Source organism: Rhea americana, unplaced genomic scaffold, assembly GCF_003343005.1.
Source record: "Rhea americana isolate MKP2758 unplaced genomic scaffold, rheAme1 scaffold_121, whole genome shotgun sequence".
Lineage (NCBI taxonomy): Eukaryota > Metazoa > Chordata > Aves > Rheiformes > Rheidae > Rhea > Rhea americana.
In genome coordinates this window covers 1818544-1831842 of record NW_028185273.1, presented here as the reverse complement: position 1 = coordinate 1831842, position 13299 = coordinate 1818544, and the positions used below count along the sequence as shown (strand labels likewise).

The 13299-nt window shown below is 36.2% G+C and overlaps 1 protein-coding gene across 4 annotated transcripts in view; it reads left to right on the top strand.

Moving 5' to 3' along the window:
• STAU2 (staufen double-stranded RNA binding protein 2) overlaps positions 1–13299 on the top strand; it is a 170811-nt gene that overhangs the window by 66806 nt on the left and 90706 nt on the right. For all 4 annotated transcript variants that reach the window (XM_085325179.1, XM_085325161.1, XM_085325171.1 and 1 more), the window contains exons 9-11: positions 1145–1282; positions 4216–4347; positions 8942–9002. In XM_085325179.1, coding sequence (XP_085181305.1) covers positions 1145–1282; positions 4216–4347; positions 8942–9002 — 331 coding nt within the window. The remainder of the gene's footprint in view (positions 1–1144; positions 1283–4215; positions 4348–8941; positions 9003–13299) is intronic.

Genomic DNA, 13299 nt, shown 5'->3' with positions numbered 1-13299 from the left:
TGGTGTTGACCACTTGTTTGTTCTTTTTTGAGAAGCCCAAATAAGCATGACTTCTACTCTTCTCTTATTCTTCAAATGCCTTTATATAATAATAATATATAAACAATTCAGCGTTCAAGTTCCATTTTATATTTCAGTTCTTCTGTATGCATTATGGTATATGAATTAGTCATGTGACTTCAGAGAACTATTTTTGTATCTTAATTCCTTCTCCTTTTCTTACCTTCTGCAAGCAAGTATTTTGATAGCTATATGCTTTGAGTGAACGTTTGGCTTATGCATAGCATATTAAAAGGATTTCAAGACTAGTACAGATATATTTTAAGGACTCTATTTTTTTTTTTTTTTTTTACCTGTCTGTGTAATTTTGGACATACCAGTCTCTCTGTCCTTTTGTTTACCTCATCAGGTAAAGGCATACTGTTCCCAACACTACATTTTGACTGATGTGATTGTGAGGACTGATGTCTGTAAATCTTTTGAAATTCTTCCATGGGTGGCTCACAGTGCATAGTATTTATAGCCATTGGAAATACTCCTCTCCTTGTCTTTTCTAACTTTACTACATAATGCAATTTGAGAGTGTACTCCTATGATGTGTAAACAGAGTAAGCCTTCTGCATCTTTAGTTTCATTGTAGGATGGAAAGCTGGAATCCTGAGAGAATTGTGACTTCCTTGTTTTACAGCAAATCTTTTGTGTCCCTGTGTAAATCCACCTCTTAATGCACTGCATGTTCCAACATTATAGCCAGCTGTTTTAAGAGGCTGGGGGCAAGGGTCACAGAAGTACGGCAGTGAAGTATAATTGGTGAGTCTGCTTATTGTCATCCATCCCCAGAGGGCCTACGTAGATAGGTAAGGGTATTAGTAGACTGCAGATGTTGGGCATACACACTTCCTGCAATGGTGGCAGACAATAGGCRCATATTACTTGCCGCAGTTTTGAACTTGAGGAGTCTTAGCTTCTGTCACATGCTCAGAAGATGATATGAAATTTATTTCTTATTCTCTCAAAAGAAATATTAGACAGGACTACAGAAAATGATTTATTAAAACAGCATAATAGTTGTACWGGTATATGCTGAAATCATGGTCCCCCCGTTTGTTTGTTTGTTTAWTTATTTATTTTTAAACTTTTTTAGACTGGACCAGAATATGGTCAAGGAATGAATCCCATCAGCCGCCTGGCTCAGATCCAACAGGCCAAAAAGGAGAAGGAGCCAGAGTATGTTCTCCTTTCAGAGAGAGGAATGCCTCGTCGTCGAGAGTTTGTTATGCAGGTATCAACTACTGTTACATTARAGGCAATTCTCATGTTCAGTTATGTTCAAAGGCAAGCAAAATCRTGGCATAAAATAAAGTGATTCCTCGATGTTGTAAATCTTGTAAGAGCAGACTCCGTCCAGATTTTCACTTTCTCCATGGCTTTGTTAATACCCAAAATACCACAAAAAGCCTTTCATCACGTATTTTAGCCTTTCCAGTGAAAGGTCCTGGGCCTAATAGAGAAACAGCAAATCCTTAATGTTCCTTTAATTTTTAAAGTAAGAATGTTTGCGGAGATTTAATATGGCCATGGTATTTTAGTAGCTAGCTCAACAGCAGGCTAAACAAGATTGGGAACAGGAAAGAACATTTTTTTTCTTGTGTTTTTAGTCGGGTAATTTTGTGCTAGAACAGTTCAGAACAGCATAACAGAACATGTTTTGACTTGTTGTCTACAAACAACACCAAAATGTCACTTCTGATTGCAAGCGGAATTTATGATGTTTCAGCACCTCCTTCTCTACAAAAATGTTTTCACTTAAATCTTTAAATTCATCTTTCATGTCTTCCTATATCTTCATATCTTTGGATCTTAGAGTCTTTCTTGAGAATTTTTTATCTTTCTTTCTGAAAAAATAAAAAGATGATTTGGGGTTCTTTCTCTATGTAGAGTTATTGTTGAGGAACCTGTATATATATGAATATAAACTTGGATTTCCAACTTTATATACAATTTGAAAGTATCTGAATGATCTTGTCATAGACCATCTTTCTTACCCTGTTCAGCCTTTCTTAGAGTCCATGGTCTGAGGTGGTTCTTTGAGGTCTCAGGAAATGACTGTGTACAACAGTTCAGTATTTAAGAATTGTYAGGGAGTTTGTTTCTTCATTGAAGGATTCTCGATAATAATAATCTTTGGTTTGAACTGAAAAATAATCTTACAGGAAGTTAATACATAGAAAATTCCTTTATCTAAAAAGACTTGTGAAAGAGAGAATTAAAGAAATTCCATAGATCATTTGCTTTATTATGTAGCCTCATTTTTAAACTTTTTTAGTATTTTTACACTAAAATCATACTGCTGTTTCTCTTTCCTTCAGGAAGTCTCAGTGGATGCATTATAACATGTAAAAAAATCTTATCAGAATAAAAAGCCTTTGTATAAACTACTTAAACAATGTTTTCATTTAATTTAATTGAATGTGGAAGTAAAATATCCAGAGATAATATGTTCATTTTTATCTGTCACACGAAGAGCAAGTTTAGAAGTGATGAAATGGATTCAATTACTTGTCCTTACCACTAAATAAACAGAAGAAAACCTCTGATGACATTAGTTGGTGTTCTGTTCCCAAAGTCAATTTCAGAAAGCTCCTTCTCTTTGTAGTCGGACCTTTAATCCTTGATAGAGGTTATAATAATAGCTAAACCAGTTTTACAGGTCCGAGTAATAGCAACATATTGATTTATTGTGAGCTGTGTAATAAATTATCATTTTGTCTTGTCCCATTAAAGCCCATCAATTTTACTGCATACAAACTTATTGCAGAATTGCTATTTTCTAATCATGACTGCAGAACTACATAAAAGATAAGATTTTTTTTTTCATGATTACTAGTATTTCTGTTTTACATGGCTGAATCTTTTTTATTTAGTTATGTATATATTTATTTCCAAGGGATATTTACAATCATTYTTATTTATTGACAAACTTTTTTTTGTATTTATAATTAATCGTATTTGAAATAAAAAATAACTCAAACTTTTTGGAAGATATACATGATAATTTGATGAAAGTCAATAATTATTGAATAACAAATCTCAAATAACATTTTTGATTTAAGAAGCTTGTGTCTGTTTTTTCTGATTGTTTTAAAGCTCTTTCCAGAATGTTTCAGCTCTTTGAACTCTAAGGTTTCTTTTATTCAAATTGCTTTGTATGTTATATTGTTTTTATTTTACTTTGATTTCCTTTTTAATGTGCTTTTGAAACCATCCACCTTTTTCAGAGCTCATTCAGCAAATACAATGGCCTGAAGTGCAAAGTGACATATAACAATTAAAGAACTATGAATGTTCCACAAATAAATATGAACGACAGAGCTAATATCACCAGATGATGCACATAGAATTGTGTAGTTTATGAATGGTACCAAACCCATAGCTTAAGTGTAGCCACACTCTTAGTGGATATCTGTTATCTATAGTATGTCTTTATTTTTAGGTTTTAACTTATAGTTTTGTGAAAGGCATGTTGCTTGTCTGAAACCTTTATGCAGTGCAGACTGCAGGTCCAGTGAGGAGCCAGCTTTCCAAATAACGTCTTGATAAAAGCTAGTCAAGTGCAGGCACTGAAGAAGGAAGCAGCCCTGCGTACTGCTTGCACATGTTCCCCTGGGGATTCTATCCCTGTTCCTCGCTGTGCCACTCAGAAGCAGGAGTATGCACAGAGCTGCTGTCTTTCCGTAGAAACCACCGTCTTTTAAAACTCCAGGTCATTTGTCGAATCTTGCWTGTTCTGTATGCTGTCACGATCATGACGGGGAGCTGCTGCAGGCTCCACTTTTACAAGGAAGAGGAAGTCCAGATCCTGTAGCACCTCCTCCTCTAAAAGAGCAGAAACAAGAGACATTGGGGGGCGGTGGTATTCAGCAGGGGAATGGATATTCAGCTGATAGAAGGGAGAGGACTCCATCTGTGCAGATAAACAACAACAACAAAAAAAAATAGCACTCTGGTATGAGTTTGGGGACCTTCTAAAAAATCCAAGCAAGCTCACCTGTAGGAAGCATCATTGTAATCCTCTTTTGTACTATTCTTATTTTTTGGAGATGCATCTTCATGAGAAGGGCTGACACAGCTGTTGGTAGGTCAGCAGGATTATTATGTGGTGATATTGAAGGGTCATGTACTTATCATGTTTATGATCAATATTTTCTTTTCAAGGTAAAAGTAGGCAATGAGATTACTACTGGAACAGGCCCAAATAAGAAAATAGCTAAAAGAAATGCAGCAGAAGCAATGTTGCTACAGCTGGGTTATAAAGCCTCTACTCCTCTTCAAGATCAATCAGAAAAGGTGAGAAGCAATTGTTATAATGGCAACATTTTACCCTTTGTCTAGATGTCTTAGCTTTATCTACTTAGTAAGAACAGAACCTTARATGTGTACACCCACTGTTACTGAGTTGCATTTTGGAAGTTATTCTTCATTTAGCTATGACTCTATAACTACAGTCAACAGTGAGTGCAGCCTGTTCTCCTGTGAGAGTAATTAAGATCAAAAATGTAGTTCCAAGAATATAGTATGTGTGCAAAAATGCATGTTTATGACATGGTGCACATATTTCTAYTTAAAAAAATGGGACACACATGCCACTTGCTTTTATTCCATTTTTTGTGTCCATGATAGGATATTTCRTCTCTTCTGAAGCTTGTAAGTCCGATATTACTAGTTTTCAAACATGATGTTATTAATTCTCGTAAATGAAGTAGTCACAGATGTTTGTCTGATCGTTGCATATGCGCTAAAAAACGTTTTAGAAAAATAATGGCTTTTTCAAGGCTAAGAACAATGTGTAACAAATTTTTGTGAAAAAGGAATAGATTTTAAATTCATCTGTGCTGCAGATACGCATTTCCATGTTAGTGATGTGCATCTTAGCAGTGTTCACTTACCTTGGTTTTGTTGATAAACAGTTTTGTGACCAAAATGAGGTGTTAAGATTTTGCTTTTTGTATTCTGTAAAGACTACAGATTTGGCTAAGCAATGGACTTGGCATAGCTTCTGTCATATGCACAAAGTCACTGCACATARATATTTTGATCGCAGCTTACCTGTTTACTGTAGCTACACCAACTAGCTCAGGTCAGCAGAATACTCTGCTAGGGTTGTAGGGCCCACAAAATAAACATGCAGTACTGTATTCTCTTCTGAGCGGTGACTCAGTGGTGGCCTCCTTTTCCATTTAGAAAAAACACAAATATATGAATATACTAGATTCAATAGCTCTTTTGTTTTTTTCTGTTTTTTTCTCAAGAAATAACTGTTTTAGCCAGGCAGAGATAAATGCTATACTGGTTAGTTGGCTAGCCCTGYTTCTGTCACCTTCTTCATTAAAAGGAGTGTATAATATTCACATGCCATTTACTACRTCTTTCACTATATATCTTAAACCATCTAGTCTCAAAGTACTCAGGTGCAATGCTTGAAACTGAGTACTTTGAGACTAGATGGTATTTCCAGTGAGAACACATTGTGCAGTCATTACCATTTTCAAAGGCCTATGACAGAGGCAAGTAAAAATTCATTTTTACCAGAGTGCTGGAAATTCTCTATTGTCAAAGATATTTTCTGCCAGTTTCAACTTTTTGTTCCCTTCCAAATTGGCTGAAGGACTTTTYGAAAAGCAAAACAGAAAAGTCAACTTTATTTTATGATAGGAAAATACAGTCTTTCATTCTTGAATTTCAAGCTGTCTGAACTATTTTTACTGAGTAATTCTCAGAGATAAAGCCTGAAAATTTTCAGCCCACAACATAGTTGCTTTGGAGAGCTCTGAACAGTGGAAACTTGTGGTTACATTGAAATCATTAAAAAAATTTGAGTGGCTAGGAGTGGGTGCTGCTGCTTTGCTTTCTTGGGTTTTTTAGCCTGTTGCTTCCAAGTGCATTGCTTTCAAAAACAGGCTTAATTACATACTCTGCAGGAGTAGGTATCTTGGAATTAATAGAATAAATCATATAACATCCTAATGATGTTATCCACAAYGAGCAAACATGATACTGTGTATACAAAATGTGAATTACTCAGATTTTATGACTATTCAAGACACTAGAACAAATTTTTATAGCTTAATTGGGGTCAAAGACATAAAATGTCGTTAGAACATCTAGTCTGATCTTGTGTATATTCCAGGCTGAACATTGAAAGCAGCTACTCAATTAGTCTGGGTAGATTAAAGCAGTTTAGTTCACAGGTTAAATTGTGTTCCGTACACAGAGCAGGAGATGACTGAGTTACCATTAGTTCCTTCTTCTAGCATATGTTAAATCTGAGTTTGAGGCTCTTGTTACCAAATTACAATGCTATGGCCCCATGAAACGGAGAGCTAATCCAAGAAAAATCTCGCATTGCTTGTTCAGAATACATTGGAACTTTTTTGATTGATTAAATTTGTATTGCTAGACTTTATTTCTTTTAACAGACATGCAGTTGTGCRTCTGTACATAGTATGGATGAAATGTATTCTTCTGAGTGATCTGAAGGGCACTTTAATTCAATATTGAAAATTGTAGAATCCTTACTTGAGGAGTCAGCGGTAGCTGGGAGCTGGTTAGGCGAGATCTACTCAGATAATCTCCTCAGCCAAAACATGTCCARTGCTGGAGAAAAAGGTAAATAGCCCTTAGATCTGTGTCAATTTGACCATTGCAAAATTTTTTCCATATAAATTGTACAATAGAGATATTTTTGTTTTAGAAGATACCTGTTTCTCTCTTTGAATCCTAAATGAGGTCCCAAGGTAGATTAGCTAGACATACCAGCTTGATATCTGAAAAGAGAATTTTCACCTACTTACTGTTCTTGATGAGTTAAAAAAAAGTACGCTTTTCCACCTTGAGTCCTTTCAACCCTTACTCCCCCCACAAAATAAGCAAAATCAAATTCAGTGTTTCTTCCTCACCCCCCTAGTGCATCGAGTTTGACTGTATTCTTTGTCTTAATGAAAGGATAAAAGTGTTACATTACAAGGACAATGCATGTTGTTGATGCCAGCACAGGTATTACAAGTAATGTAAAAAAGTAAAAGTTGTACTCTTCTTTTTTTCTGAAGTAATCAGATTCTTGGAAGAACTCTCTAGTGTTTGTGGAGAGCCCTGAGAAGAGCAATTTGAAATTTGGGGAAATTTTTTGCAGCTATGAGAATTTTAACTCTGTGTATAGAATTGGAGCATTGTAATATATTCAATTTTTTTATGTTTTCATCATCTTTTCATTTCTTCTTGACGTTTCTTTGAGAGAAATACACTGAAGTAGATGGCGTATGTGTGAGACAGCAATGCTAAGGCTGACTTACTGATACGTGAATTCTTGTTAAGCTCCCCATCATGATGAGGTTAATAAACAGTAAAAAGAGGAATGGAGCTGGAAATGTTATTCTCTGTATTCCAGCAGTGTGCTTGGTAGATTTTCTTGTCGTGTTCTGGATGCATGATAAAGCCATGCTGTTGTAACAGACAACAGTAGGTACAGGCATATTTACGGATCCCCTACTGTCTATTCATTTGACTCATATCTGTTCCATGTTTTCCAGTACACTTATTATCTGCTTCAGGATAAGAAATAAAGGAGTTCTGTGAAATTAAGATGCATGGAAGTRGGTGATCAGTTTGAGAGACAACTCTTAAGATCTGTCCCCTCTTTCCACTGAATATCCACTTTGTTTTATTGTGCATTGCCTATATTGTAACATATTGTTATGTACACGATGAGGAAAAGCAGGGATGTAGCTGCTTGGAATAGGTGCTTTGCTTCTSTCCTTCTTCCCAAGGAAAGTATATCTTCTAGTACTCAGCCTTATAAGGTAATAGTAACCTAAACCACCTTGACTCAACCTTTGAGATGTAACCACAGAACCATGGAAAGGTTGCAGAGGCAGCAGAAGATGCAGGGTGGACCATGACGGGATGACAGAGAGCATTCTGTCCCAGCTTGCAAACCAGACAGGCCCTCTGCCGGGACTCTGTCAGATTTCAGACTTCAGGCCCTTCTTCTAGTCTCATCCCAGGTTGATGCTTTCCTGTCAACCTCATCTCCCAGAGCAAATAATCATGACTTTGTCATGGCTTATAGTAATAGCTTATAGATTACATTGCTCTGAGGTTTTCTGTTGCCRTATAAAATGCCAGTGAAATTTGAAAGGAATCATTTGGTTCACATTCACTGAGCTCGTTGTCAGTAGCCTGTAGTTTCTGAGAAAGCTTGGATTTGTTTCTCCTCATTCATACAGAAATCTAGAACATTGCTATTTTATCTTTAAATAGTGTTTGACTTCAGAAATGGCTGTATTTTGAACTTACATGTTAATTGCTTCTCTTTTCTGTGTTAGAATGGTACTCAGTGTTAAACATAATGAAATCTAACTGAAGCCAATTAGTTTCCTCAAAAAAGATCTATATATTAAAGTAGTGGAAAATTTTAACAGTCTTTATTGTTTCTACTTCAGGAAGCAATAAAGGAAGTAAATGGATTCCTAGTGAGTAAATATTTTAAAATTACACCCGAAGCACTTTATGGTGTTTATACATTCTTTCATAGACAGATATTAGATTCTTCTTGTTTCAAAATGTAATTTCTCTGTTGTCTGTGTATGTACTCAAATGAGAGCTGCTTAAAACATTTGACTTTAAGTATGATTTGGTAACAATGAGTTGAGCCTAATACTTGGGGAAACATATTTCAGTTTTCAGTGGGTGTAAATGTTTATTCATCAAGAGTATGATCCTCAAATAACCTATTCTAGACCAAAATTAAGATACATTCTCAAAGTTTTGTGAGCAGATGTGGCAATACCAAGTCATCCTTTTTAGAATTTTTCAACAAATTCTGAATATTTTGTTTAAAATGTAGTTTGCCCTTTACTTACTTGTCATTTTCTGCCTGTTTCAGCTCGGAGAAAATAAAAGTTGGAATGGCCAGAATGTTGGATTTCCTGAGCCAACAAGTAACAGTGAGTATTACTTTCTATATTTATATTTATTCTTCTTTTTGTCTCTTTAGAATTTAGATTACTTGATATATTAGGTTTTTTATTGCAATTATATTTTAGGCTTTTTACTACAACAAATTAACTCTTGAGTATCTGTTGTATGAGGATAGATATGAATGAATGCAGGAACAAGAAGATTTTTGTTTACTAAATGATCATAGAATCCTCCAGGTTGCTAGGGACTTTTAGAGGTTATTTACTCCAACCACTTGTTCAAAGGCAGGCCAACATTGAATTCAGACAAGATTGCTTAAGTTTTTTTCCTGTCAGGTCTTCCAAGCATGGAGATTCCACAGCCTCTCTGGGAAGCCTGTTCCAGTGCTTAATTATTATCATGTTGTTGTTGTTTTTTGCTTTTGCCCCATCTGAACCTCTTCTGGTTCAGTTTCTGACTATCATTTCTAGTTCTTCTGCTGTGCATCTCAGTAAAGCTCATGGCTCCCTTTTTCTGATAATCTCTTCTTAAGTATTAGAAAGCTGTTATTACGTATATTAAGCCTCCTGCTGTCCTGTAAGCCCAATCATCCAAACAGTTTTTCACCCATCTGGTAGTCGGTTCACCTAGACTGTAACATCCCAACTTGAATAAAAGGATGTTGTGGGAGATCTTGCCAAAAGCCTTGTTAAAACCAAGCTAAATGACATCAGCTGCTCTCCCTTATTCATAAATTCAGTCATTTAATCACATTTTTATTCTTATTTAGTAAATCCACACAGACTGTTCCCAGTAACTTTCTTCGGTGTGTGACCAGAAATGGCTTTTAAGAGGAATTGTTCCACAATTTTCCCAGGGACCAAAGTGAGGCTGACCAGCCTGCAGTTCCCTACATTGTCTTTCTTGCCTTTGATGATCCATGCAACATTTGTCTTTCTCCTTGATCACCTCCCCTGATCTCCATGACTTTTCAAAGATGAGAGTGACCTCACAGTGACATCGGCGAGCTCGCTCACCCCCTGAGATATATCTCATCTTGTCCAATGGATTTGTACAGGCTGAAATTTTTTGAGAGATATCTGACTGTGATCCTCTTTCACTCCTGGTAGTTTCTCTTTTCCTTGAACCCTTATCTATAGACACAATGGCTTGGAGGACCTTCCTAGTGAATACCAAGGCAAAGAAAGCATCTGTGTCTGCTCTCAGTAAATCATCCACTTCTTTCAGCATTTTCTTTGTTTATTCTTTTACTGTTAGTGTAATGATAGAAGTTCTTCTTGCTGCCCTTAAAGTCGCTTGCCAGTTTCAACTCTAGGTTAGTTTTAATTCTCATAACACCATCCYTGCCTGGCTGGGCAATGTTTCTAAACAATTTGTTGCCTGTAGCTCCTTCCAACTCCTTTCTGCATTGGCGCTCGGTTGCGAGTTCTCTGTTGAGGCAACCTGATCTCCTGATACAACTGCTGGTTTCCCTGAATATCACGGTAGTCTGTTCTTGTGCTTGGAGGGGGTTGTCCCTAAAGACCTGTTAGCTGTCTTGAGCTCCTTTATTYTTCAGAGTTGCCTCTCATGGAATCTCATCTATTCTTCTTGAATAAGTCAAAATCTTCTCTCTCAAAGCCCAGAGACTGTACTCTACTACCTACATTCCACATTTCCCTCAGGATCTTCAGGAGGATTCAGTGTTTCATGGTTGCTAAATCCAAGCATGCTACTAGTTACCAGGTCTGCAACAAGTTCTTCCTTGTGTATTAGTAGCAGATTCTGGAGAACAGCAGCACTGGTTGGCCCTTCTGTTATCTGTGGTAAGAARTTTTCTCTGACACCCTCCAAAAATGGCTTATGTTCACCATGTTGCCCCATCAGCACAAGGCATGGAGGTTGAAATTTCCTATAAGAATCAAAATCTGTGGTTTGGAGGCTACCTCAAGTTTGCAGATAGCAAAGTTTTATTGAATGAATTTATAATACTACATTTTTTCTGTTGTGTCCTGAGTACACTTAGACATTAGAGAATGTAGCTTAGAAAGTGGAAGTAGGAATGAAGAAGTTGGAAGGAAGAAGARAGGAGCTGTGGCAAATACTTAGCAATGGTAGGGAAGAATTCAAGAATTCTTTAATGATATTGTGCTTACATGTTGCATGGCTAAACACATTGGAGATATGCAAATATTAAGACTCTTGATTAACTAGAGAAACATAATAGAATCAGAATCTGATTCTATCTGAAGACTTTTATAGTAATGTTTTAAATGTTTAAACATTGTTACATTTCCTCATGTACAGAAATGACTCACAGTTTTGAACCTGGCAGCTTTAAAGAGCTATGAGAGAGATTTCAAACAAGGATGAATATGGTCTAATCTTTATTCAGATTATACACCATACATGCAGCTTGGTTCCAATGCTCTAGGTAATGAACAGAACAAGCCCTTGTGACTTCATGACTAGATTTTTCCTGGCTTTGGACTTGCTGTTTAGAGTGGTAAAGATAATACGAACAGTGCTTCCTTYCTTGTTCTAGGAACCCTGTATTCTTCTCTAGTACTGTGTTGGATTTTGACTTTCGTAGTCATCTTAAGAGTTATCTCCCTAAACTGAGCATTRTACAAAGACATGCACATCAACTACCTTCTATTTTTTGCCTATCCCATTTCTGAATGATTCAGTCCCAAAGACAGGTTTTGAGAGGATTCAATATACGTATGCAGTCTTCCCAGTCTCTGGACCTGGGGAAGAATTGTGGAATAATTTGTGCTTCAGTTTAAAAAAAAACCTCACTAATATTTGAAATGATCTTGGTTCAGCATATCTGAATTCTRTCTCCCTGGAAGGAAAGGCTCTACAGGATCTAAGAATCAGTGCTAATTACTTCCTATGCAGCCCTTCAATGCTTCTAGATGATTGCTATTTGCATTGTCAAAATCTCTATGGATGTGGCCTGTGAAACATCTGCAAAGTCRGGGATGTTCTTCTAATGCACAGAAGACATTCCTAGGTGCCCTCATTTCCATTCTTCTGATACCCAAATAAACTGGAAATCAGATATCTAAGACGTAGCTAACTTGTCAATAGCTGTAGAGCATTTCTGACAGCACCATTCAGAGACCACTGTGCTTAGTTGCTTGGGCTATTAACTCCTTTTTTGTGCATTTGAATCCAAAGGCAACATGAATGATAGTCTGCTGATTAAAGTGGCTCATTTTTCTTTTTAGATGGGCTGTCCTTTTGCAAAATAGGAATGGTTGAACCCAAAATACTATAAACAGRCATAAAAGTGATTTTTTAATTGTTCATCTCCTCAAAACATTTTCTTTAAAATTTACAACTTAACTGTAATTTCCATAATAAGTTGTAGGAGAAGTATGAGTCTCTTACAGTCATACGGAGGACTGATAAGTCTTTCTCCACCTTGCMGTCTTCTTCAGGGCACTCATTAGATTCATTGAAGACAAAGAATTGTATTTTGCATCTCTAAAAGCCTTACTGTGATACTGCTTTTGGCTGAATGAGTGGCCAGTAGATCATCTTTTTGAATTTCTTGCTGAAACATCTCTAAATATTTGTAAAATAAAATGCCTTTCTGCTAGAATTGTGAGTTTACTRGCACTCTATTAGCTTGTATTTATACTTTAGCATAAATACATTTATGCTGAAGTATGTTATATGGTAGTCCACAAGGACAGAGTCTGCATTGAATTCATTCAGCTGGATGCTTAGAATTRTTGCAGATAACTGAAAGTACTTTCCTAATTGTAATCTTCCAAATATTGCATCTGTATTAAGGGAAATTTGTTTTCTGTACCACAGATCTTTTAATGTATAAATACCATGTCATTCTGAAAATGTAGCATTTATTGGTAATATATAGGAAAAAAAACAGAGATCTCTGAATAGAAAATGCAGTAAATACTTTTGTGTTAAATCCAGGGAGCTAATAGCCTCATTTCATGTCTTCCTGTGGCTCTATGAAGAGACCTTTCTTTCAGGATATGGCTGAGGTTAGGAGATTACAGCATTTGGAGATTTACAGAGTACTCGCTTGAAATTTTTTACCTATTTTTCATGGACACAATTACTTGTTAGAATACTAATACTAATATTTGGCAGAGGAGAACAGTCCTGTAAACACTTTGCCTTCTCTTCTATTTTTCCACAAAGTGAATGCATAAATACCCTTGAAGAAGAATTAGTAAACCTTATTAGGAGTTTTCTATTTGCATACCCGTAGATCCTTCCCTCAGCCTCACAGTTCTAGATAGCTTCATAGTCAGAGAACTGAGGAAATCTGCAGTATGTTCTCCTTCTGTATGAAAAAAGAGA